We start from the raw sequence: 27,167 nt of genomic DNA on the forward strand, positions 1-27,167 counted from the left end.
CTTAAGAAGAGATTGTCAAGCACACAGTCCTCTATCTTCTTATATTGCCCCACCCCACACCAGCTTCTGCTTCTAATCATTATACTGTACAGATCACTATTGACTGATAGATATGGGGCTGCTTCTCCTTATTTATAGATAAATAGAACTGATAGACCAATTGTCCAGATATAATTGATTCTGGTCTTAATAAACAAGAAATTATTGGGGCACCTGGTCGACTCTGTGGATAGAGTTTGCAGTGTGTTGATCTCAGGGTTTTGAGTTCAAGCCCCATATTGGGCTTTGAGTTTATGTGAAAACAAACAAACAAATTTTTAAAGAATTGAGTGATTATTGATTCCCTAGTACTAGCTCACAGTTACTAGCACTTGTACCATGCCAGATCCTATGCTAAGCTCTTTACCTACACTTTTTACAACTTATATGAATCCTCACAAGGGCCAGTGTTTAAATTACTGGATGCTTAAGGATGACTCTGCTTGGTGACCTCAATTTAAGGGAAGTGACAGATGTCCCTTGAGTGTATGCCTTTCATGGTGCTGGTTGCTGAAGGGAATGTGAAGAAGGGCCTGCCTACAGCCTTGATGTGGGGGACAGTAGCTAAGACATGGAACTGTATCTTATTCCTTCCTCATTGATACCCAAAGCATAGTAAGTGCTTGGTCTTAAATATTTGTTGGATGAAAGGATTAGTGGATGGATTGGTGGATGGATGGATGGATGGATGGATTGGTGGGTGGATAAATGGATGGATGGTTGGATTGGTGGATGGATGGATAGATAGATGGATGGACAGATAGATGGATGGATAGATGGATTGGTGGGTGGATGGATGGATGGTTGGATGGGCTGGTGAATGAATGGATGGATGGAAGGATGGATGGATAGATTGGTGGATGGATGGATGGATGGATGGATGGATGGATAGGTGGGTGGATGGATGGATGGATGGATGGGCTGGTTAATGGATGGATGGACTAGTAAATGGATGGATGGATGGATGGATGGATGGATGATAGATGGATAGATTGGTGGATGGATGGGTAGATGGAGGACTGGTGGATGGATGGGCAGACTAGAGGGCATTCAGATGTAAAACTTGAAAGGCCAACAGTCAAGTTTTAGGCATGCAGAGAGAAGGGCTGATTTTTGTGATTGGTGGACATTGGACTGAAGGTAGGCCTTGAAGTGTAGAAACCTTTCTCATAGGCCATAGGATTCCAAGCTAGAAGGAACCCTAGCTCAGCATTTCCCAAAGTGTGTTTTGCCAGATATTTTGCTGACATGATTTTGGGAGACAACATGGCTTCCCAGTATCTTAGAGCATCACTGTTCACACAGGCATATTGAAGTTCCAGAAAAGTCTTATTGGAAAGCAGAGACCTAAACTTTGCTTAATCCAGCATTATTCAGAATGACTGGCTTGCAGATCCCTTTCTCATTCAATAGACCAATGATAGCCCTCTGAACACACTTTGGGAGATGTTGATTTGTGTGATCCCTTCATTGCCCTGCTTCCTTCCAGGAGGTTGAATGCCTTACCCAAAGTCACCAAGCTAATTGTCCGTAGAGCCAAGTCGAGGATTCCAGACTGTTCTGACTCTTGGGTGGTACTCTCTGTTATACCGCTAAGCCTTTGTAATGGCTGCCCCACTGGCAAATCCCTTGCCTGGGCCGTTGCCTGCCAGTGCAGCATTGCTATGTTGGCAAGAGGCCTTTCAGAGACCAGACTGTTGGGAATTCGGATGAGATACCTACGCTGGTAAATTATTGCATGTGAAAGCAGTCAGAGCTGACTTCTTCCCTCTGAAGAATGCAATACGCGCTCCCCTCTCCTCGCCCCTCTTCTGCTGAGCCCCACTAAAGACACATGTGCTTGTTAGGAAACTAAGAAATGCCCTAACAGAGCCTTAGGAACATTTAAAGCTCCCATGCCTCACTTCTGCCCTGGTGGTTCACGCAGATGGAGCAAACTTGCAGTTATTTGCAGGTGCAGAGGGCGGTAGCTGATCCAGACAAAACAGCAATAATGAAAGAACACACAAAGAGCACATGGCGCACGCATGCACGCACCCATGCAGACACACATGCACTCACACATGCACACAGTCACTCACGCATGCACGCACGCACTCCTTGCAAAACACTTTGGTATCTGATTCTGTCATGCCTTTTGCATGGATAGCTTCTTTACCCCATGGCCCTTTCTTCCCAATTCCAAGCCCTCTCCCTTGCTCCCAAATCCCCTCCTTGAGGACGGCTTCCCTGACTGCACCGCCCAGACAGCCCTTACCCCATAGATCTGCATCCTTTCAGCACACAAATCTGAGCAGTCCCAGATCCCACCTGCAACTCCAGGGGTCCTGAGGGGCTTTCTTGCATGTAGAAGCTCATGTGAAATCAGGGGGGTGACCTCTGTTTAGGTGGGCTCAGTAATTACTGTAGATGAGTGAATTTCTTGGGTCAGGAAGTCTCCCCCAGAAACTCAGACACTTGGTCCTATGGAATTATAAAAAAGGGAGCAGGCCACACGCATGGTGTCACGGTGTCGTGGGCCCAGGGAAGGGTATGGGGCAGGGCGGGGTGGGGGGGGTGGGGACGAGAGCCAAGTCTGCAGGCTACCTAGGATCACGGTCCTTGTTCCTGTCCCAAAGACCCCATTTCCTCCCCATCTTCCCTTCTACTGTCACACTCGGCCTCGCTTTTGTTCCTTAACTTCCAGTAAAGAAGAAATCCAAATTCAAAGCCTTCAAGAACTTTTTTGGCAAGAGGAAGAAGAAAGAGCCGGAGGGTGCCCGGGGAGGGAGGAGGCTAAAGCCAAGCTTGTCCAGCGGCAGTATTAACATCTCTTCTCTGAAGCCGGTTCGGGAAGGTCAGCGCGCCGAGGCCAGGTAAAGGCCAGTGGGTGGCAGTCACTGCCTGGGGTGGCCGGGGCCTGGGGGCCTTTCTCCATGCTCACACCAATGCTTATTGTTGGGGCATGAGGCTCAGTAGGTGGGTAGCTGCAGGACCTTGACCCCGAGAACACTGGCTACAGACAGTCCAGGGTGTCACAGCTGAAGGAACTTGACCCACGAGGTGTCTCCCTAGGGAGGAGCTGGAGGCCTCCCTCCATTCATTACAATAAAGGCAGCCTGCCTCCTACAGGCAGCCAGGCCTGGTTTGCCTGCCAGGCCCTCAGACTATAGATCTGCAATTCCTTCTCCTAATGTGGGATTCAGATCTCAGATGCTGAAGCCAGTCTAGCCTGAAATCGCTTGTGTTACTGTAAAAACAAACAAAGAAAGGATCAGGCAACATCCCAGGAGACAGGCGGGTTATGGGGGTGGGGAGAGGGAGATGCTCTAACTGGTCCCAGAACGGGGAAGACCCCTGTCCCACTTTTCATCTGTGATGCCCCCATTTCCATATCTGACCATCCAGTACCCCCGGGTGTTCCTGGTTCCATCAGCTTCCTCCTCTGCGCAGTTCCCTTTTGGCCTGTTCGCCTGGCCCGAACATTCCAGACTTACCTGTGCTGCCCAGAGTTCACCTGTGCTGCTAGGAATGGGACAATCAGCAAACCAGACAGCACCTTGGTCTCCTTCAGGAGGTCCTTCATGAGTGGGTTGACTATGAGGAATTTCAGATAGCTTTGCTGGTGGGGGGATGGTTTTGGACAGAGAGGCTTGTATCATACTTCACAAATCATGCCATGATATAGACCAAAGCAGGGAGGAGGGTAGAGGGGAGTTTGAGTCTATTCTGCGTTGTCTCCATGAATTGGCAAGGGCCATCTCCACTAAAGTTTTGGATTTCCCCCTTCCTACTTGTCCCTCTGCCTCCAAAGTAGCCAACTGGTCCCACACTAAGAAGGCAGGTGCACACACAGCTTGCAGGTTGTGGGGAGGACAGGAGGGAGTTGGGGGACAGGAAGAAGGAGAGGAAGGGGTGAACGGAAGTGTGTGAAATAATTGATATATGAGGAAGAGTGTTTTTCCAAGGGTCCGAAATAGGTCTTTTTGGGGGGGGGGCAAGGAGCATAAGTTAATTAAGAGTATAATGTAGGAGTACTGACAATCACCCCTGACCCCAGTCACTTGCTTCACGTGTTAGGGGGAAAACCCTGGAGAATGTCACTCAGGAGTTGGGAAGAAAAATCAGCCTCTATCTGTGGAAGCTAACAAAACGTAAAGCCAGCCTTCCCCTCGCCTATACGATAGGAACTGTATCCATTTCTAAGTCTGTATTAAGCCCTATCTGATAAAATAGAGAGACCTCATGCTGCCATTTTGATATTTTTAAAAAGATTATATTTACTTATTTGAGAAGGAGAGAGAGTGAGAGAGAGGATGAGAGGGAAGAGGGTCAAAGGGAGAAGCAGACTCCCCACGGAGCTGGGAGCCCAAGGTGGGACTCCGTCCCTGGACTCCGGGATCATGACCTGAGCCGAAGGCAATTGCTTAACCAACTGAGCCACCCAGGCACCCCTGACTTTTTTTTTTTTTTAATGGGTGCTGACATAATGCACTTTATTGCCTTTAATTAAGGCCAAGGTTTTGTTTGGAATTTTGGATGCATTTTCTTCCTCTTGCCCCCAGGAAGCCAATCGGAAGGTATTAGATAGTTTCAGCGGGTGGGCGATTTAGTTTCTGACAAACATGGCCACAGCCAGAGCTATAGGAATCCTTGGTTCAGGGAGGGTCTAGCTCTACAGAGCCACTTCAGCAGCCGCACTCTGGCTGGAAATGACGGTTTCTAAGCCCACCCATGGCCCAAGATTTCCTTGCAGATTTTCTGCCCAAAGCAGGGGAGGCCAGGTAGTCACAGATGGTCCTAAGGCTGGAACATCTGTGGGACCACAATACTGGTCCCAGGCCTGATTTGAGCTGGCGGGTCGTAGAGCAACAGTGAATGACAGCATCTCTGTGCGCAAAATGAGGGAAAGTGTGTCTAGAGAGGGTCTGGGAACATTGCTCTCTCAATGCCGCATCAGTCTGTGTCATCATTAAGCATTTAGCAAGAGTCCGGTGAATTTTCTGCAGGACTGCTATTTTGATAAGACAGAGCATGTTGCCCTCACCACCAGAGCCACCTGGGTAGCACAGTTTTACAGGGGAAAAGTGGGTAAAACAAAGGCATCTGCCTCCTCTCTTCTTGTGGACCTACAAGCCACCTTAGTATGGGTGCCATTTTAATCCCCGTAACACCAGATCGTCCTCAGAGTGTGTTGTGATCAGATCTAGCCATGTGCACATCCCACAGTCAGACGGGCTCACAATGATGGGGTGGGTACTGGTCCTACAGAGCCCGAGCTGCTACTCTGGGTACCATTTACAGATTGTTTTTTAGGGGGACACCTGGGTGCCTCGGTCGGTTGAATGTTGGACTCTTGATTTCAGCTCAGGTCATGATCTCAGGGTCGTGAGACTGAGCCCTGGGACAGACTCCACACTGGGCATAGAGCCTGCTTAAGATTCTCTTTCTCCCTCTGCCCCCTGACCTGCCACTCATTCTTGCTCTCTCCTTCTCTCCAAAAAAAGAAAAAAAAAAGATTATTTTTTAGGGGCTCCTGGCTGGCTCGGTAGAGCGCACAACCCTTGAACCCAGGGTCACGAGTTCAAGCGCCACGTTGGGCATGGAGCCTTACTTAAGGGAGAAAAGAAAGATTATTTTCTAAAGCACTAACCTATATTATTAAATGTTTCATAATGAAGGTAATATGTACAAAAAATGTATATGAAATTTCAAACAATTATTTTATCTAATTTTAAAACATTTCCACCCCTCCGTGAAAGAAATCATGGACCCATTAGCAGTCAGCCCCCATTCTTCCCTATCCCCCTTTCAGCCCAAGGTGATCACTTATCTAGTTTTTGTCTCTCTCAGTTGGTTTATTCTGGATACTTCCTATAAATGGTATCATACAGTATGTGGTCTTTTGTGACTGGCTTGTTTCCCTAAGCATGTTTTTGTTTTCCAAGGTCATCCAGGTGGTAGCATGAGTCCAATAGATAATTTCTTCATACTACTGAATAGTATTCCAGAGTATGAATACACCACATTTTATCTGTTCATCAGATGGTAGATACTTAGGTGTTTCTATCTTTGGCTATTATGGAGAATGCTGCTATGAACATTTGCATACAAGTTTTTGGACGGATATATGTTTTTATTTCTCTTGGGTATATACCTAGGAGTGTATTGGGTCATATGGTAATTAAAGGTTTAAGTTTTTGAGGAACCATTAAATGATTTTTCTAAATGCCTGCCCCATTTTACATTTCCACCAGCAGTGCATAGGGGTTCCCGTTTCTCCCCAACCTTGCCAACACTTGTTACTATTTGAGTTTTTGTTTCTAGCCATTCTGGTGGGTCTAAAGGAGCATCTCATTATGTTTTGGATTTATATTTCCTGATTGGCTAATGAATGGTCAAGCATCTTTTCATATGCTTGTTGGCTATCTGTATATCTTCTCTAGAGAAATATCTATTGAGATCCTTCATCCATTTAAAAAATTGGGTTATTTATCTTTTTATTAGTGAATTTTAAGAGTTCCTCATGTATTCTAAATATGAATCCTTTATCAAATATACAATCTTCGGGGTCCCCTGGGTGGCTCAGTGGGTTAAGCATCTGCCTTCAGCTCAGGTCATGATCCCAGGGTCCTGGGATTGGGTCCCACATTAGGCTTCCTGATTGGAGTGGGGGAGTCTGTTCCTCCCCTTCCCTCTGCCCCTCCTCCCTCCATTTGTGTTCTCTCTCACTCACTCACTCTCTCTCTCTCTCTGAAATATATAAATAAATAATCTTTTAAAAAAAGATCTACAATCTCCAAAAATCCCCCCCTTTATGTGTTTTGTCCTTTCACTTTCTTGCTAGTATCCTTCAAAGCTTAATTCTGATCAAATCCATTTATTTATTTTTTTTCTTCAATTGCTAAAGCTTTTGGAGTCATAGTCTAAGAATCCATTGCCAAATTCAGGTCATGAAGATATATGCTCCCCCAATATTTTCTTCCCAGAGTTTTAACTCTTCTATTTAGGTCTTTGATCCATCTTGAATTTGTGTTTATATACAGTATGAGATAGGGTCTAACTTCTCCCTCCTATATGTATCTATCCAGTTACCTCAGCAACATTTGTTGAAAAAACTCTTCTTTCCCTATTGAACAGTCTTGGCACTCTTTTTGCAAATCAATTAACCATAGATGAATGAGTTGATTTCTGGACTCTTAGTTCTATTCCATTGATCTATTATCTATCTTCATGCCATCTGTCTTGATTATGGCAGCTTTGTATTAAGTTTTGAAATTGGCAAGTGTGAGTTCTCCAACTTTCTTCTTCTTCTTCAAGATTGCTTTATCAGTTTGTGGCCCCTTGCATTTCACTATGAATTTAAAGATCATCCTGGTCCACTTCTGCCAAAGAAAATAAAAAAGGCAGCTGGAATTTCAATAGTAATTGCATTAAATCTGTAGATCAGTTTGTGGACTGTTGCCATCTTGACAAGATTGAGTCTTTTGAGCTTTGAGCATAGGTTGCTTTTTCATTTACTTAGGTTTTCTTCTTTAATTTTCTTTCATCAGTGTTTTAGAGTGCTCAGAGTATAATTTTTACACACTTTTCATTAAATTTGTTCCTAAGCATTTTATTCTTATTGATGTTATTTGTAAAGGTTGAAAATTGGAAGTGTTTCTGTCATTTCATTTCCAGGTTCTTCATTGCCAGTATATAGAAAGACAATCAATTGTTGTATATTGGTCTTTTATCCTCCAACTTTGCTGAACTCATTCATTAGTTCTAGTAGTTTTTTTGAATTCCTTAGGAATTTTATACACAAGATTGTGTCATCTATGATTGGAGATAATTTCACTTCTTCCTGTCCAATATGGATGTCTTTTATTTAATTTTCTTACCTAATTGCCCTGGCTAGAACCCCCAGTGGTGAACTGAAGTGGCAACAACAGACACCTTGTCTTCTTTCTTTCTGCTCTGAGGGAGAAAAGATTCAGTGTTTCATCACTAAGCATGACATTAACTGAGAGTTTCTCACAGATATCCTCTGTCAGGGTTGAGTGTATTTATCATAAGTGTGTTTATTATGTATTTAGATTTTACAAATGCTTTTTCTGTATCTATTGAAATCACTACACGGTTTTTGTTTTTATCCTGTTGATATGGTGTATTATGTTAATTGATTTTTGCATATTAAGATAACATCATATTTCTTGCAAGTTCTGCTTGGTTAATAGTGTATAATTCTTTATGTGCTGGATTCAGATTATTAGTATTTTATTGAAGATTCTTACATCTATTTCGTAAGAAATATTAGTCTGTAGTTTCCTTTTCTTGTGATGTCTTTGGTTGAAATTTTTAACAAGTAAAACATATTCCCACATTCCAAAAGGAGTCTTTTGTGCCTTCAGCTTTTCGTTTGTTTCTAACTTTTCCCTGATTTGCCCTAGCACTTAACTGTCATCAACCTGGCTTAATTCCCAGTCAGAAGGTATTTCCTTCTGGGTTTAGTAAGCTGGGGTGAGGGGGGGGTGGGGGGGATGGGTGCCCAAGATGGCTCAAAAATGAGCCAGATGTATCCCAGAACCCTTGTGCAAAAGAGGAAAATATCTAGTGAATGAGAGTCTCCAGTATCTGGGCAGATGTTTGGTATTTTAAATAAAAACAAAACCACTAGAGAGAAATTTGGGTGTGAAAGATATTTTATGACTCTTACCTTAACAACAGAAAGACTTAGGGTTTTCCCTCCCATTCCACTTCCCTCCCATTCCTGTTGCCACTATTGTACACTTGAAATGGGTGAATTGTATGGTATGTAAACCATAACTCAAAACCATTATATAAGAAGCTATGTGTTGATAATTTAAAAAAAATCAAAATTATACAGAATTACATAAAGTAGGAAATTAAGGTTCCTCCCCCTGCCCCTAATGCCATTCCCCAGAGGGAACTGCCACTAATTATTTGGTGGCTATCTATGAACATAAACTACATATGTACGTAATATACATATCTATGCACACACATATATTATATATATAATATATATACACACACATACAATTTATTTAATTATTTGTTTATTTGAGCAAGAGAGAGAGAGAGAGCACACACAAGTGGGGGGAGGGACAGAGGGAGAAGCAGACTCCCCGCTGAGCAGGGAGCCCGATGCAGGGCTGGATCCCAGGACCCCAAGACCATGCCTGAGCCAAAGGCAGATGCTTAACTGACTGAACCACCCAGGTGCCCTTGGTTATATATATTAAATGAGACCATACTATTCCTTATTTTTTCACTTAATATCTCATGGAAAACCTCTGTCAGCCCATGTGCCTCCTTTCCTCCTTTCTGAGGTGTCTGGTATGTCATGTTATGGATATACCCATGTCTTCAGTTCCTACGGCCCTTGGGCTGCTCTTACGAGACCTTTTCCTTTCTGTTCAGGGCCAAGAGCAGCATGGGCAGCAAAGCCCTGTCCCATGACAGCATCTTCATGCTGGATCCTGAGCCTGAAATATCAGTGCATAGAATCTGCCCCTCTCCAGAGCGCCAGAGAGGCAGACCTCGACAGGTAACCATGAACTCAAGCATCAGTGCCTGATTAGACCCCTCCTCTTTCATCCTCCCCACCCCCCACCCCAACTGCCAAAAAACAAAGAGTGGGGAATTTGGCCTTGCTCCCCAGCTGATTCTACCCCACAGGGTTACCATAAAGAAGGGAGAATATAGAAATACGCAATGTGTTGACCTAGTGCCCAGCACAAGACGTTGGCTGGCATTACCATATTCACTAGACATGTCCCAAGAATGAGCTAAGTTTTAGGATGGTGACATCCCACTGTTGGTTAATGTGCAAGCATTCCAACCACCATGTTCTTTCGTTCTTCTACAGAGATCTCAAGCTTCCAGAACTCTGCCTAGATCTGGGACTAGTGATGTGCATGGAGGTGTTTCGGGACTTGTGTTTGGAGCTGTGCCACGATATGTGCCCAGAAGTGGAATCTGGATTGGGGGCTCCAAGGTCGCTGAGGTAATAGAGTGGAATTGTGCCAAGTATGACAGCCGAGTGGGACAGACCTATGCTTGAATCCTCACTCTGCTACTTACTGGCTCTGTGATCTTGGGCTGGTTGCTTAACCTCTCTGAGCCTTCCTTTCCCTCACCAACAGCGGGTATAATATTAATATCTACCTCAGACTGTTGCTTGTGAGGATAGAAAAAAGACTCAGAGAGGTTAAAGAAATTGCTGTCTTCCCCAGAGAGTAAATAGTAGACCTGGAAATCTGACCCAGATGTGTTGACCTCAAAACACAGTCTTCCCAATATCCCAGGCTTTAAGATATTCCATTTCTTTGTGCCTGCCTCAACAGGGAGAATGGTCTATACATATGCTTAGAACAGTCTCACCTCTGGATAACCCTAACCATTGCTCAGATAGAAATCTAGAAATCTCGCAGCGGGGAGCAGGAAGCATTGCCAGGGAGAAAACCCTGAGCAGCTCCCTTCCTCCTTCTCTCAGCTTGTGGGTGGGATGACACCCAGATATCCCTGAGTAACTGAGAAGGCCACACAAGGGGGGAGACCCTTTTCCACTGAGGAGCTGATTAGTTTGCATTTGGCAAAAGGTAACCGGGTCTTATTCGTGACATGTCTGTAAGACCCCCTATCTCTCACTCTGGTCTATACTGCCTGTGAAAGTTCCATGGGCTACATTATCCATGGAGGGTCGACAAGCAAATGTTGAGATGGTCACCAGTGGGGCCAATCTTATGGCTATAAGGCAGCCCCTAGGTCAGCAGACTGTTGTCCTCTCACACTACAACAGGAAAAGTCGCTTCCAGTCCTCGGTTTTGAACATGAGGACCAGCTTTTGCTTGTCTCCACAGCGACACTCCCTCACCACATGACCAAATGCTAGAGGGTTATTTCTCGTCTGCAGAAAGGAGAAGCCTGTGTCCTGGAAGCCTCCTGCTCGCCCTCTTCTCTTCGTCCCAGCCGCGAAGAGGGGGCTAAGGAAAGTCACAACAGCCCAAAGACAAGTTTTCTTAACTGGCTGGTTTGGGCCCAGTCCTCACATCTTTGGCCTTTTCCATAGTCCCTCTTCTGAGAAACAGGGCTGAAGACAGGGTCGGGTGTCAATGGAACCTAAGCCAGCCACCGCCAGATCAACCTTTGCATGGGAGACTTCCCTTAAGTGCCAAGGTCACAACCCTAAATGATAGGGTGGTTGATAGCATCAAGTCGAGAGTCCTGACCGCCCCCCCCCCGGCCCCAGTGCCGCACAGACACTGAGCAAGTATGGAAATGGCCAATGTCTGGGGTTCTCGAAGAGTCAGGATCCATAATGGATTATGTGACTTTCTGAGCAGCTGGAAGATTGTGGGAGAGGAAATTCCAGGATATCATTCTGTTAGAAATACCAAGGCTGAGCCGCGTTTTATTCCCTACCAGATTTTCACCTGCTGTCTTATCTGAAGTGTTAGGAATGTGGGTGCCTAGATGACCCTCCGAGATGTTGCATGTTCTTTTTGTTTGAGAACAAATAGATAAGAAATACTGGCAGGTTGTGAACACCTTCTTGTGGAATCAAATTGAATTGAGTAATTTAAGAGACTGCAAAGGTTGCAAAGCAGTCTTCTTACTGCTCACAGACTTGACACTCCCTCTGCAGCCCTTCTTAAGGAAGGAGGCACACCCTCTCTTCTGGTTGTTGCCTTTAAAGTCCCTGAACTTGAGTATGGGACATTCCCCCTTCCTGGCTCTTATAGTTAGGAGACCGGAGTGTGCAGAGATTAAGAACATGGGCTTCACAGGCAAGCAGACCTTTCAGACACTTGCTAGGCCAGCGGGGACTTTAGGGCCAGTCATGTCATCTCTCAGACCTGATCTTCCCCATCTGGAAAGAGCAGATATTTCAAAGAATCGTCACAAGGTTTGCATGACATGCATCTATAAAGGGCATTCCCTGCCTGGCAGGGAGAAAGATCTCAAACCAATTACCTAAACACCATCCCTTCACCCGAAGGAATGGGAAAGAGAAGAGCAAACAAAACCCAAAGCTAGCAGAAGGAAGGAAAAATACAGATTAAAGCAGAGTAAATCCCTCAGTAAAGGTGAGTTATCGGTATCGTTATTAGAATTGGGCTTGGCGCTAGTGAAGCTCCAAGACTTCTTCTCAAGAGTTCCCAGTGGGGCCTGGTGGTGATAAGGGGGCACTTTTGACACTAGCCAGGAGTGATCCATGGGCAGAACCTTGGAAAAACCCTCCTCGGGGCCTCTTGTCTTTGACTTTGAGAGTTTGAAACCCATCTGTCCTGAGCAGGAGACAGAAAAAAGCATGTCAGCACCAAGACAAGAAAGATTTTGTTTTGTTCATTGCTATAGGCCCAATGCTTAGTTAGAATGGAATATGGCCCACTGCAGATGCTTAGCAGTATTTGTTAAAGATCAAATAAGAGATTTGGATCCACATCCAAATGACCATGGCAGAGGCCAGCACATCAGATTCAAGTGTATCATGAGATTCAAATTGGAATGAACTAAATTAGTGTGCTGAAGTCCAAGGGAAACCCAAACGATCCATTTCATCCTCTTAGGAAAGTTAGGAAATTAGTTCTAAGCAAGGCTAGTTCTGTAGATTTTCTAATAATTCCAGAAGATCGATCTTGACAGGATTAAGATAAACAGCCAACAGAGTCAAGATCTGATCCAGACAATTCCTGGAATGATAGGAGCAAGGATTATAATTCGGATGCCAAGCCTAGATCTTACCCCCAAAACTCAACCTCCATAAGAACCAGACTTCTGAAGACAGGGACAAAATGAAAACAAAGATCAGACTCAAAGAAGATTTGTAGTTAGCAACAGAGAGAGAGAACACCAGAATTCTGGTTTTTTAAAAAAGATTTTATTTATTTATTTGACAGAGATCACAAGTAGGCAGAGAGGCAGGCAGAGAGAGAAAGAGAGGAGGAAGCAGGCTCCCCGCTGAGCAGAGAGCCCGACTCGGGGCTCGATCCCAGGACCCTGGAATCATGACCTGAGCTGAAGGCAGAGGCTTTAATCCACTGAGCCACCTAGGTGCCCCCAGAATTCTGGTTTTGATCAAACAAGCAGTTCGAAGTTTCTGTCTTTGTTTGGGGATTGGCAAAAGTGTGCTGCAGCCCAGAGAGTGACTCAAGCTTATTGGTCTTTGGTCTGCATAGGTCAAAAAGTGAGGACAGGGAGGAAGGAGATTCTTTCCATGGCTTGTTTTTTCATGTTGGGGTCTTGGTACTTCAACCATTAAGCAACAAGAGAACACCAGTAATTTGAAGGGTAGCACACAAGTTCTAACATTTTCCTTCTACTCTCCTCCTTCCCAGTTCCCCTCACTGCGCCGACGCCACTCAAGCAGCAGTCCCCCTCTGATCCGATCTCACACAACCTCTGCTGAATTTGAAGAAACCTCTGTTGATGAGGAGTCACCTAAGATCCCACAGAGGAAAGATTTACCAATCAAGATTATGTCAATGAGGAAGGTGAGTGTTAGGCACATTCTAAGTGGTGGGCTTGGTTGGGGGATCCAGGTCAGAAGCATAATCCCTTTTGCTCTCTTCTGCTGTGGCTTAGCAATAGGGGGCCACTTGAGGAAGGAGCAGCCATTTTTGACTTCTGATTTGCATGGTGATTTACATTTTCTGTCTAATTCTACAAATGAAATAATCAGCACTTTGGTTTATAAGCAACGGAAGACAGTATTTCAGAAAACAATAATAGTTTGCAGATGTTTTCAGTTCTTTCGAGAAGAAAACAATGGAGATTTTTGTGGAAGTAAAGCCTCTATGTTTGCGAATGCCAAAATCTCAAAGGTTGGGCCATGTAGTATTGTTTGGTAGACACACACCTATAAGAAAAACTATTTGACATGTACATTTCATACATCTAGGTTGGTCAACCAAATAATATCCATCACCAATTGAAAAATTAATAGATGGTGCCCATATCAATACTTCCATTCTCAAACTAATATGTGGTTAATTTAATTGGTTGTTGTTGAACTTGAGAAGACTTTTTTTAAAGATTTTATCTCTCTCTCTCTCTCTCTCTCTCTCTATCTATCTATGAGAGAGAGAGCAGAGGGGCCGAGCGGGAGGGAGCTGGACAAGCAGACCCTATGCTAAGCCCAACCCGGGGCTCAATCCCACGACCCTGAGATCATGAACCAAGCTGAAACCAAGTCAGAGGCTCAACCAATGGAACCACCAGGCATCCCAAACTTGAAAGGACTTTTAAAGTGAAGTAGAGTTTAGAACAATTAACCTTGGGAATTGATAGGTAATTGATAATAAAGATCACTGGTCAGTTAGCACAAAACTGCTTTGATGCTAAAAGATCCTATGGAATGAAGTAATCATTTTAGAGAAAGAAGAAGAAAAAACAATCAAGTTAGGAACAAAGTTAAAGCACAGGCAGGTGGTAGGGGGATATGGATGCTCACTGATTTATGGATTTAGACTATATGTATTTTCTATAGAATACCACTAAATCAGACAAATTAGTCTGATTTGGTAGAAAGATTGAATTAAGATAACATTTTTACTGTGATAAAATAAACATAACAAAACTTATCATGGTACAGTATACAATTCAGTGGCATTAAGTACATTTACTATGCTGTGCAACCATCACCACTATCTAGTTCCCGAATGGTTTTGGTTCCCCCACACAGAAGCCCCCTATGTATCATTCCTCTCTCCTCTCAGCCCCTGGCAACCACCATTCTGCTTTCTGCCTCTGGATTTGCCCATTCTGGATACTTCATAGAAATGTAATCACACAGGGGTGCCAGGGTGGCTCAGTGGGTTAAAGCCTCTGCCTTCAGCTCCAGTCATGGTCTCAGAGCCCTGGGATCGAGCCCCACATCGGGCTCTCTGCTCAGCAGGGAGCCTGCTTCCCCCTCTCTCTCTGCCTGCCTCTCTGCCTACTTGTGATCTCTGTCTGTCAAATAAATAAATAAAATATTTTAAAAAAGAAATGTAATCACACAGTATGTGGCCTTTCGCATATGGCCTCTTTCCCTTAGTACCAAGTTTTTGAGGTTGTACTACCATGTTGTAGTATTTCAATCATTTTTGTGCTGAATAACTCTCCATTGTATGGATATACCGTGTTTTGTTGAGCTCTTCATCAACTGATGAACATTTGGGTCCTATCTCCCTATTGGTTATTATGAATAATGCTCTCTGAAGGTTCATATACGAGTTTTTGTTTGAACACTTGTTTTCAAGTCTTTTGTGTGCATACCTGGGAGCGGAATTGCTGGATGGGATGGTAATTCTATATTTAACTTTTTGAGGAACCACCAAACTGTTTTCCCCAGCAGCTACACCACTTTATATTCCCCCCTGCTTAGGTGTAATGGTTATAATATCTGCAAAAGTTGCCCAATGCTTGTTATTTTCCACTTAGAAAAAAAAATAGTCATTCTTGCAACTGTGAAGTGGTATCTCATTGTGGTCTTGATTAGCATTTCTCTAGTGGCTGACAATGTTAAGCATCTTTTCATGTATTTATTGACCATTTGCATATCTTTCTTTGGAGAAAGGTCTACTCAAGGCCTTTGCCCATTTTTAACTGTGTTGCTTGTTTTTTTCGTTGTTGAGTTATGAGTCCTGTACGTATTCTGGATACTAGACCCTTTTCAGATATATGATTTGCAAATATTTCCCCCATTCTGTAAGTTGTCTTTTAATTCTCTCAAAAGAATAATGTTTTAAAAAACAGTTTAATTTTGATGAAGTCCAATTTATTGATTTTTTTTTTCTCTTGGTACTTGTACTTCTGGTGTCATGTCAAAGAGATCATTGCCCAATCTAAGATCATGAAGATTTACCCCTATGTTTTCTTCTAAGAGTTTTACCTCTTATATTTGTCTTTGATCTATTTTGAGATCTATTATGAGAGAGGGTCTAACTTCATTCTTTTGCATGTGGCTATCCAGTTGTCCCAGCACCATTTGTTGAAAAGACTATTATTTCTTCCACTTAATGTTCTTAGCACGCTTACTGCAAATCAGTTAACCACACAAGAATGGATTTAATTTTAGACTTTCAATTCTATTCCAATGATCTGTATGTCTCTGCTTATGCCAGTACTACTCTGTCTTGATTACTGTAGCTTTGTAGTAAGGTTCAAAATCAGGAAGTGAGAATTCTCCTATTCTGTTCCTTTCTTTTTTTTTTTTTAAATAGTTTAGGCTTTTTGGGGTCTCTTGCAATTCCATATCAATTTTACAATAAGTTTTTCCATATCTTCTAAAGTCCACATTGGGAGGGGCACCTGTGTGACTCAGTGGGTTAAGTGTCTGACTTCAGCTCAGGTCATGATCTCAGATCCTCGGATTGAGCCTCACATTTGGTTCCGTGCTCAGTGGGGAGTCTGCTTCTCCCTCTGCCCCTCCCCCAGCTTGTGTGCATGCTCTCTCTCTCTCTCTCAAATAAGTAAATAATATCTTAAATTTTTTTTTAAAAAAGCATATTGGGATTTTGACAGGGATTGCATTGAATTTTGAGGTCACTTTGGGGAGTATCACTATCTTAACATTAAGTCTTCCAACTCATGAACGTGTGATGACTGTTCATTTATTTAGGTCTTTAATTTCTTTTGGTGATGTTTTGTAGTTTATATGTACAAGTCTCACACTTCTTTGGTTAAACTTATTTCTAAGTATTTTTTTTAAGATTTTATTTACTTATTTGAGACAGAGAGAGAGTATGAGAGGGGAGAGGGTCAGAGGGAGAAGCAGACTCCTCACTGAGCAGGGAGTATGATGTGGGACTTGATCCTGGGACTCCAGGATCATGACCTGAGCCCAAAGCAGTCACTTCTTGAACTGAGCCACCCAGGAACACTAAGTATTTTTTTTTGGATGATTTTGTGAGTGGAAGTGTTTTCTTAATTACCTTCTTAGATTGCTCATGATTAGTGATTTTTGTGTATTGATCCTGTATCTTTTAATTTTGATTAATTCATTTATTAGCTCTCCCAGATTTATGGGGATTCTTTAGAATTTTATTTTTTGTTAACATTTTAATTTCTTCTCTTCATATTTTGCCTTGTTTATTGACTTCTCTGTATAAATTCACTTGGTATTTTCTTCTGCTTTTATGAGAATGCAAAATCTATCTGGGATTTTCCCCCTCAAACATTGTAATTTTCAGTTCTAGGATTTTCTATTTGGTTTCTTTTTTAAAAAGATTTTATTTATTTATTTATTCATGAGAGACACAGAGAGAGAGAAGCAGAGGGAGAAGCAGGCTCTCCACTGAGCAGGAAGCCTGAGGTAGGACTCAATCCCAGGACCCCAGGATCATGACCTGAGCCAAAGGTCATGACCTAACCATCTGAGTCACCCAGGCACCCTCTATTTTGTTCTTTTTTTTATAGTTTCCATTTCTCTTTGAAATTCCCCACCTGACTACCTATTATAATTATATTAACTGCAACTATATGTACATATATAATTTTTTACATATGAGATCGTGTCATTTGTAGATATAGTTTTACTTCATCCTTTCCAATTTGCATGGTTTTGTTTCTTTTCCTTACCTAATTGGCTAGCACTTCCAATAGAATGTTGAATAAAAGTGGTAAAAGCAAAAAAAAAAAAAAAATTGCTAAGAGCAAACGTCCTTGTCTTATTCTTGATCTTGGGAAAGATTTCACTGTTTCACCATTGAGTATGATCTTAGCTATGCATTTTTCACATATGTTCTCTATCCCTAGTTTGTTAGGTGTTTTTGGCATGAAAAGGTTTTAGATTTTGTCATATGTTTTTTGGTATCCATTAGGATGATTATGTTATTTTTTCCCTTCATTTTATTAATATGGTATATTACATTGAGTAATTTTCATATGCAAACCTCTTTGCAATCCTGGGATAAATCCTAGCTGGTCATGCTGTACAATTGACTTAATAGGCTGGTGGATTTGGTTTGCTGGCATTTTTGCATGTGTTTTTATGAGGGATATAAGTCCATATAAGTTTATATGTACAAGAATATACAGTGTGTACAAGGATATATAGTGTGCTTTTCTTGTGATACCTTTATCTAGCTTTGAAATCATGGCAATGCTAGCCTCACAGAACTGGGGTATTCTCTCTTCCATTGTTTTTGAAATATTTGTTTCAATTGGTGTGAATTGGTGTGAATTATTGGTGTGGATTGGTGTGAATTATTCCTTAAAAGTTTGGCCAGTGAGGCCATCTGCTCCAGATATTTTTTGTTGTTGTTGGGAAGTTTTGATTACTGATTCATTCTCTTAACCTGTTATAGATGAATTCAGAGTTTCTTCTTGGGTCAATTTTGACAAATTGGGTGTGTCTAGGAATGTATCCCTTCCCCTAGGCTATCTAATTTGTTGATATACAATTATGTATAGTATTGTCTTATAATTCTTATTTCTTTAAGGTCACTAGTGATTGTCTCCTTTCACTTCTGATTTTAGTAGTTTGTGACTTCTCTTTTTTTTAACATGGTAAATCTAGCTAAAGATTAGTCAATTTTGTTTCACTTTTCAAGAAACCCACTTTTGGTTTCATTGATTTTCTCTATTGTTTCTCTGTTCCCTTTTATGTTATCTCTGCCTCTAATTTTTATTATTTCTTTCCTTTTGCTAGCTTTGGGTTTAGTCTTCTCCTCCTAGTTCCTTATAGTGGAGAGTTAGGTTATTGATTTGTGAACATTCTTTTTTGTTAATATAGGCATGTATATCTATACATTTCCAAGAACTGTTTTTACTGTATCACATACATTTCTTTATGTGGTGTTTTAGTTTTCATTCATGTGAAAGTATTTTCTAACTTTCCTTTTGATTTCTTCTTTGAGCCATTGGTTACTTACAGCTGTGTTGTTTAATTTCCACCTATTTGTGAATTTTCTGGCTTTCCTTACATTTTCTGGTTTCAATCCATTGTAGTTAAAAAGATGTTTTATATGATTTCCATCTTTTAAAATTTATTAAAATTTTATAATTTTATTATAATTCTATATAATTATAATATATACTAATTTTATAAAATTTTATAATTAAAAATTATTAAGACTTATTTTATGGCCTCACACCTGGTCTATCCAGAAGAATGTTCCATGTGTACTTCAGAATAATATGCATTATGCTCTTGCTGTATAGAATGTTCTGTATATATCTGTTAGGTTTACTTGGTTTATAGTATTCTTTCAAGTCCTCTATTTCCTTATTGATCTTCTGTCTAGTTGTTTATTTACTATTGCAAATGGGATACTGAAGTCTGTAACTACTGTTGTAGAACTATTTTTCCTTTCAATTCTGTCCATTTTTCTTCATGTATTTGGGGGAGCCTGTTGTTTGGGGTGTATGTGTTTATGATTGTTCTAGCTTCCTGATGAATTGACCCTTTTATCAGTGTATCCAATCTATCTTGATCTCCTATAACAGTTTTGAAGTTAAAGTCTATCTTGTCTGATATTGGTGTAGCCACCTGGCTCTTTTGGTTACTATTTGCTTAGAATATCTTTTATCATCTTTTCGCTTTCAACTTATTTGTGTCTTTAGATTTAAAGTGAGTCTCTTGTATATGCATATAAAGAAATCATATTTCTTAAATCCATCTTGCAAATTTTTGTCTTTTGATTTGAGGGTTAATTTATTTACATTCATAGTAATTGCTAATAAAGAACTGCTTACTGCTGCCATTTTGTTCTTTTTCCCCTGTGTATCTTATACCTTCTTTTGTTCCTCCGCTCCTCCACTGCTACCTTCTTTTGGATTTAATTGCTTTGTCTTAGGGTACCCATTTTCTTTTTTTTTTTTTAAGATTTTGCTTATTTATTTGAGAGACAAAGAGAGCCCAAGCAGGGGGAGGGGCAGAGACAGAGGGCGAGGGAGAAGCAGATGCCCCACCAAACAGGGAGCCCAATGTTGGGCTCTGTCTCAGGACCACGAGATCATGACCTAAGCTGAGGGAAAACACTTAATGGACTGAGCCACCCAGGTGCCCCAGTGCATCCTTCTTATTTTTATTCCCTTATTTCCTTCTTCTTGTACTTTTAAATTCTTGTCTTTAAAAGTAGGTAACATTTGAAGACATAGGGTTTTCTCTTTCCGGAATTTGAGTAGGCTATGTATTTTTAGGTCAAAAACAGAGTTAAATTATTTATAGTCAACATTTCCAAGCCTCAGTCTAAACATTTGCCCTATTAGAATGTAACCAACTTTCTTTCTTTTTTAATTTTTTATTAACATAAAATGTTTTGTTAGCTCCAGGGGTACAGGTCTGTGAATCGCCAGGCTTATACACTTCACAGCACTCACCATAACACATACCCTCCTCAAGGTCCATAACCCAACCACCCTCTCCCTACCTCCCTTCCCCCCAGCAACCCTCAGTTTGTTTTGAGTCTCTTATGGTTCGTCTCCCTCCTGATCCCATCTTGTTTCATTTTTTCCTTCCCTACCCCCCACATCCTCTACTCTGCCTCTCAAATTCCACATATCAGTGAGATCATATGATAATTATCTTTCTCGGATTGACTTATTTCGCTCAGCATAATACCTTCTAGTTCCATCCATGTCATTGCAAAAGGCAAGCTTTCATTTCTTTTGATGGCTGCATAGTATTCTAATATATATATATATATATATATATATATATATATATACACATACATACATACATACCACTCCTTCTTTATCCATTCATCTGTTGATGGACATCTAGGTTCTTTCCATAGTTTCACTATTGTGGACATTGCTGCTATAAACATTCCAGTGCACGTGCCCCTTCGGATCACTACATTTGTATCTTTAAGGTAAATACCCAGTAGTGCAATTGCTGGGTCATAGGGTAGCTCTATTTTCAACTTTTTGAGGAAACTTCATGCTGTTTTCCAGAGTGGTGTAACCAACTTTCTATTAATAAATTCAAGTATTCAGTTTTCTTGCAATAGGTTACATGTTGGGCTACCAGGCAGAAAGTCTATTCCTGGGTGGTATGGTCAAACCCCTCCCACCCCAAGAACGAGCGTTTCTCAGCTGCCTCCACCATGCTCCCTGGTTCATTTGTTCATCATGGTGAACACAAGGGGGCAGGTGGTAGCAACAGCAGCAACAGCGGCATTCCAAGAAGCAACTGTAATCAGTATCCCAACCAGATGTGCTGGCCCAGATGCTAGTCTAAGCTTCCCATAAATTATGACCCCCAAGTAGTCTATCTTCAGAGGCTTTCCCACAAACCCAGCTCCAACTGCCTTCTCGCTGAGGATCAACTAGGGAGCTAGGCGCAAAACCACATCAAGTACGGACGTCAGACTGAAAGATACCTGAGTCTCTGGGTGGGCGCGCGGAGCTGGGGCATGCTGCTGAGGGCGAGTGGGGAGGGTGTCTTTCCAAGCGGCCCATTTTATTTTTCTCTCTAAGCTGCTGCCCCCTGCTGGTGGCAGGAGGAAACACGTTCTCTTTCAAGAACTAAGACCTGTAATAATTAAAATGGCATAAAATAGCGATAAAGAGAGAATTTTAAAAGGACACAGAACACCTTTTACCCTAGGTTCGCTTTTTCTTTCAAACTCCTGGGGGCAGAATTGGAAGGATTGCCGGAAACCTTGCTGTCTCCGCCTCTTCCTTCCCCATTTCCCTGAGTGAAGAGTTGAGTATTTTTCCCCCTTTGAGTTTTGGTTGAGCAAAACTTGCTATTTCTTCCCTGAGTGATCTTCCTCTGGGGGCGTCCCAGGCCTCTGTCCCAGTTCAGGGGCTTCAGTTCTCTGAGTACAGGCAAGACAGGCCTTGAGGACGAACAGGTGTCCCTGCGGAGTGTGTGTGCCCTGACGAGCCACCGTGACTCTGCTCGACTTCAGCTTTTCCTGCACAGAGAGATGCGAAAGCCCAGGGCTCCCCCAGCAGGCAGTCTACCTTAGCAGGGCCTGGCTCATCCACCCCACCGGCCGGCCATCTTTAGCCCACCCTTGGACCAGAGGATCCTCCTACTTAGCCCTTCCCCCACCCCTCCCACTTTCCCAACCCAACTCATCTTCCTCTGTATTCCCTAATGAGCAGGTCAGATATTTTGCTTCAATAGTGTTCTTCATGGGGAAAAATAGTTGTGTGGAAAAGAAGGCATGCACATGCAACCCAATCAGTTTTCACTCTTGAGAAAGGGATGTATCAGCTACTTAGTGCTTAAAATTTGAGCTGATTGAACTCCTGGGCCCATAGGGTTCTCCTGCAGGACAAATGTCACTTTTGAACATGGTAGGGGTTAAGCAGCTCCTAGTTAGGGGCGTCTGGGTGGTTCAGTGGGTTAAAGCCTCTGTGTTCAGCTCAGGTCATGATCCCAGGGTCCTGGAATTGAGCCCCGCATCGGGCTCTCTGCTTAGCAGGGAGCCTGCTTCCTCCTCTCTCTCTGCCTGCCTCTCAGCCTACTTGTGATCTCTGTCTGTCAAATAAAAAAAATTTAAAAAATCTTTTAAAAATTTAAAAAAAAATAAAACAGCTCCTAGTTAGCCCGTTGTATTGGCTGCTGAAGAGTTCATTTAGATGGCTGTAAGGCCTCCTTGTCATGTCTCTTTCTTTATTCTGGGCGGCCTACTCCATAATTCACCTTTGTTATCTACAGATCAGTCTCTGATACAACAAAGGAGAGCATAGTGCCTCCCTCACCACTGTTGTGTAGGAATTCATAGCTTACAAAGTGATTTTGTATCTATAGGTGCATTTGATGGTCTCAGGAGCTCTGTAAGATAGATGGGGAAAGATTGCATTGTTCTTGTTTTAGGAGAAAAAAAAAAGGTTCAGAGAGAGGAAATTACTTTGGCCAAGGTTACAAAGCCAACCAGAGAGAGAGAGAGAGAGAGAGAGCTGGGATTCAAACCCAGGAGTCCTGCCTAAATTCACAGGACTTTTCACCAAACCGTGTGGACTCTAGCAGCTTTCTAAATTTGTACAACTAACACCCATGACAGCAATAGCCACTCACATTTACTGAGACTTTCTTCTGTGAAAGGCAGTTCCCTTGGATTGTTGAATTCCATCCTTCCAACATCCCTCTCAGAGACATAAAGATATGTTGTAGAGACATAGAAACTGAGGCTCAGAGAGGTCAGGTAACTTGTCCCAGGTCAAAGGGCTAATAAATGGCATGACTAAGACCTCGAATTCAGGTCTATTCATTTCCAAAGTTCATGTTCTTCCTTCTCCATGCTAGTTAAGAAACCGAGACAGGCAGAGAACGGGGGCTGCAGAGAATATGTGGAAGTCCACCTCCCAGAACTTTCTAGTTGGCAAAATCATGACCACAACAGGTTTTATGAAACAGAGATTCTGAATGAAGCAACAGTTGCACAGGAATTCTCAGGAATGGGCACAGAAGCTCCGTGACACACCTGGGAAATGAATATCCCAATGGCCAATATTGGGTCTCATACCCTGTGCCAGTACGTCTTGGTAGAGAAGATTCCCACTGAGAACCATTGTTTCCACCAAGAGCTGCCGCTCCTTCTGGAGAGCTTTCAATGGATAATTACCTTTCCAGCCTTTGGCTGAATGACTCACACAGAACACAGCTCTCCAACGTCCCAGTATCAAAACCTCCTTGGCAGTCTCAGAGGCAGCTTTTCCCCAGGATGACAGTTTGGGGGGCCCAATGGATGATGAAATCTGGGCCTAAAGAGCCACCAGTTCATGCCCTTATATAAGATGTAACCGTGGGGGCTCTCCTTTGTTCTGAGAATTGGCCAAAGTGCTCTCTAGCTTCCCTCAAGTGTTTCTTATCAATAGTTAAAAGAAAAGGGGGGAGAAGCTAGCGTTATACAACAGATAAAGAAACCATCAAAAGGGTGGATTATTGACTGAACTATTTTGCACTGGGTCTAGAAACTTGACAGAAGGGAAAAAGGGGAACTGAAATGTGTTTTAATTTTCCAAAGAGCAGCCCTTATCTGAACTAATACAAAGGGGTATCTGGCACCACTACCAACCAATGCTGAAGGATCCCTTCCTCTGACCCAAGGCCTGACCCAGCCTCCTTCCCCAGGAAGATTCTGGGTTAGTAGGGGCCAGGCTTGGCACCTCTCCCGGATGTTGAGGCAAAAGGAGCTCATTTAACTCCAGCTGTTAGTCCGAAGTTGTCTGTGCTAACTCCCCTCTAAAACCCAGGGGAAAGAATGAAAACATCTTGTCCTTCCTTAATAAAATGCGCACTGGGTAGACAGCGGGTGTGTTAGCTCTCAGAGTACAGGGAGGGAGGCCAGGGGTTGCATGAGGGGAAGGAAAAGTAGAGAAAGGAGTCCCATTTCCTTCACTTGACTTTCTTGCAGAAACCTGCCAAGAAGGGATTAGGCTTGCTTTTCCCGGGTAGCTCATAAAATCCTCCGGTTGGCTCCTGTGGTGACTCTTCTAGGTTTCTCTTAACCAATATGGCTGAACGAAAGTGTAGTGCCCCAGGAAAGGGCCCCACTTCCCAGAGGGAATCCAGATATGAATGGTTCCTGTTTTGAGGCAACTGGTGGGGTTATTTAGGATTTTGCTGTGCTTCTGTTTGAAAATGAGAGCCTTTCTCATCACACCAGAGAGTGAGGAGTGAGTCACAACCCAGAAGACTCACTTGGAGAGGCCCACGGAGCCACCGTCAGGACCCTCCCCTGACAGGCTTATTCATCAGGACTCTATGTGTCCTTTAAAACACATTTTTTTCAACACTCTCTCCAGAGGATTCTGATGCTGGTCATTATGGGAATCCCAGACCATACTTACAGAACCACTGCCCAGAGTTCCAGACAGTTTATTTGAATCATTTATTTAATGAGCTGCTTATTCAGTTCACTTCTGAGTTTCAGGGAAATCGTAAAATATACACATACTCTATATCCATACAACATACTCTGACCTCAACAACAGAGATCCTCTTAGGGCTGTTTCGAATCCTGTGCCTGAGCTGGGGCGCCATAGTTCAGTGGGAAGAATGTTTGATGGCTTTGCTCTCTTGATTTTAGCCCCATTTCAAAGATAGTTGTGGGTCTGTGTTTAGAGCTAATACCCAGAGATTCCTTAACGAGAGTCATTCAAGCACAGGGAGACTAGTGGCTATTTTTAAGTCTGATGGACTCTTGGCATAGGCTGTGGCTGTGAACAGCTAAGTTCTGTCTTGCACACACTCAGTCTACCATTGGCCAGAAGTTTGCTGAGCCTGATTTCTTTGTTTTGCTATAAAGTGAGTTTCCCTAAACAGTGCTTTTGTCTATAGTGTTTACCCAACAAGGTTTAGGTTGCCAACCAAAGTGAAGAGATTTTTAAATTCAATGTATCTTTGCTTACTGTCTAGGCATCATAAGTTCATCTTCATGGAAAGCCAGTTGCCCCGGGGTCCCTTTAGGGTTTCTGGAGCCACAGACCTCTTTGACTCTTTCCATTTACCTTTGGGTGGAGCTAGGAAGGTTTCAGGAAGAGTAAAATGATAACAGAGAACCAAAGAGATTTCTCTGGCAATTTCTCAGACAGGCAACATCTGGTGGAAGCTTTTAACATAATCAATTCACTGGTTCTGCAAACATTTATTGAGCAACTACTATGTACCAGCACGTTTCTAGGTGTTAGGGATCCTGTAGTAAATAAAACAAATGGAAACCCTTCTTCATGGAGTTTATAGTTGTCATGGGGGATATGGACAATAAACAAGAAAAATAAGCAAAATACACAGTATATTAGTGATCAAAGTGCCCAAGGAAGACTTGTCAGGGTGAAGGGCTAAAGCTTTGACTGGGTTATCCAGGGAAGGGATTGGCAAGAAGAAGAAGATGGCCTGTGTATGGAGATCTGAAGGAAGTGAGAGAGGAAGCCGCATGAATGAGGGGGGAAGAGCATGCCTGGCAGAAGGAACAGCAAGTGAGGACGCCCCGAGAGAAAGGCACGCATGCCATGTTTGAGGCACAGCAAACCAGCAGTGTGTCTGCAACAGAAAGTAACAGGAGACACAGGCACAGAGACAACAGGGAGACAGATCATGGGAGGTTAGTAGGAGTATAACGTTGTCATCCAGTCCCCAAATACCAGAACTGTGCGACCCTCCTGCCCCGAAGCATGAGCACCTTTCGGAACCACAAAACAAGAGACCTTACTCTGTAGACTAAGTATTCAATGAACAACTCCTCCAGATTAACACAAACAAATATACAGTGCCCAGAAGAGGTATTCTCTAAATTTACAGATGAGAGTTGCATGAAGAAGTTAGAACAGACCTGGGGGCCACTCCTAATTTTGCATGACTGACCCCACCAAAAATAACTAGCATTCCTTCCCCTTTCCCTAGAACCCCAAACAGAGAAGGGACCTGGATCTCTCACTGGCCCCATTAGCACTGTGTTGTGCGTCAGGCTTCGGAATCCCAGGCCATAAAAGAACCACAGTTGGAACCAAGATAGTAGCTGAGGTTATCACCGAACAGTGGTGGGGAATTGAGGAGAGAGGTCAAAGCTGCAAATGCCACAGGTGACCCGCTGGAGTTGTGGAAAGCTAGAATGAGCTAGTGTAAACAGAGATGGAGATTGTGTCCACCTGCTAATCTACGTCCTTCACCATTGCTGTCCAGGAGAGAGGTGATTTATCCCTTGGCCTTTGAGGAGGCTCTCCTGACACCAATACTGGGAGCTGCTCATGAGTGGGACGTGTTCTGGGGTGTGTCTTGGAGGTGTACAGAGTGCTATGTCAAGATACCCAGAGGAGACCAGTTTGAAGCTCTTACAGAGGAACTGAACTGGGAGCCCTGGGACCAGACTGTTTGGAGAGGTGGAGGCCAGCCATAATGAGGACAAGGTGACAGGCTTCCTCCCCACCTCCTTGGAGATGGGGGCACATCACGTCAGCCTGGCGTGCTTCAAGAGTAACCGGAAATAAAGGTAGCTTTTTAAAAAAAAAATTCCATTAGCCAACATATAGTACATCATTACTTTTGGACATAGAGTTCAATAATTCATCAGTTGCCTATTACACCCAGTGCTTGCCACATGCACATGCAGATTACGCACAAGCCCTCTTCCGGCCTGATTTTCTCCTCTCCACTCAGCCCTCCTATGGAGAAACCTCACAGCCCTGATGGATTTTCCTGACCCACACTGTGCCACTCACCCCAGCAGGACCCTCCAGTTAATCAGAAGGGC

At 42.9% G+C, this 27,167-nt stretch overlaps 1 protein-coding gene across 1 annotated transcript in view; it reads left to right on the plus strand.

Moving 5' to 3' along the window:
- The window catches only part of KIAA1210 (KIAA1210 ortholog), a 50,369-nt gene that overhangs the window by 5,577 nt on the left and 17,625 nt on the right, over positions 1-27,167 (plus strand). The window contains exons 4-7 of the mRNA XM_045068327.1: positions 2,726-2,894; positions 9,445-9,571; positions 9,893-10,030; positions 13,365-13,520. Of these exons, the coding sequence (XP_044924262.1) occupies positions 2,726-2,894; positions 9,445-9,571; positions 9,893-10,030; positions 13,365-13,520 (590 nt within the window). The remainder of the gene's footprint in view (positions 1-2,725; positions 2,895-9,444; positions 9,572-9,892; positions 10,031-13,364; positions 13,521-27,167) is intronic.

This window comes from Mustela putorius, unplaced genomic scaffold (assembly GCF_011764305.1).
Source record: "Mustela putorius furo isolate JIRA1106 unplaced genomic scaffold, ASM1176430v1.1 tig00003901_pilon_pilon_pilon, whole genome shotgun sequence".
Classification (NCBI taxonomy): domain Eukaryota; kingdom Metazoa; phylum Chordata; class Mammalia; order Carnivora; family Mustelidae; genus Mustela; species Mustela putorius.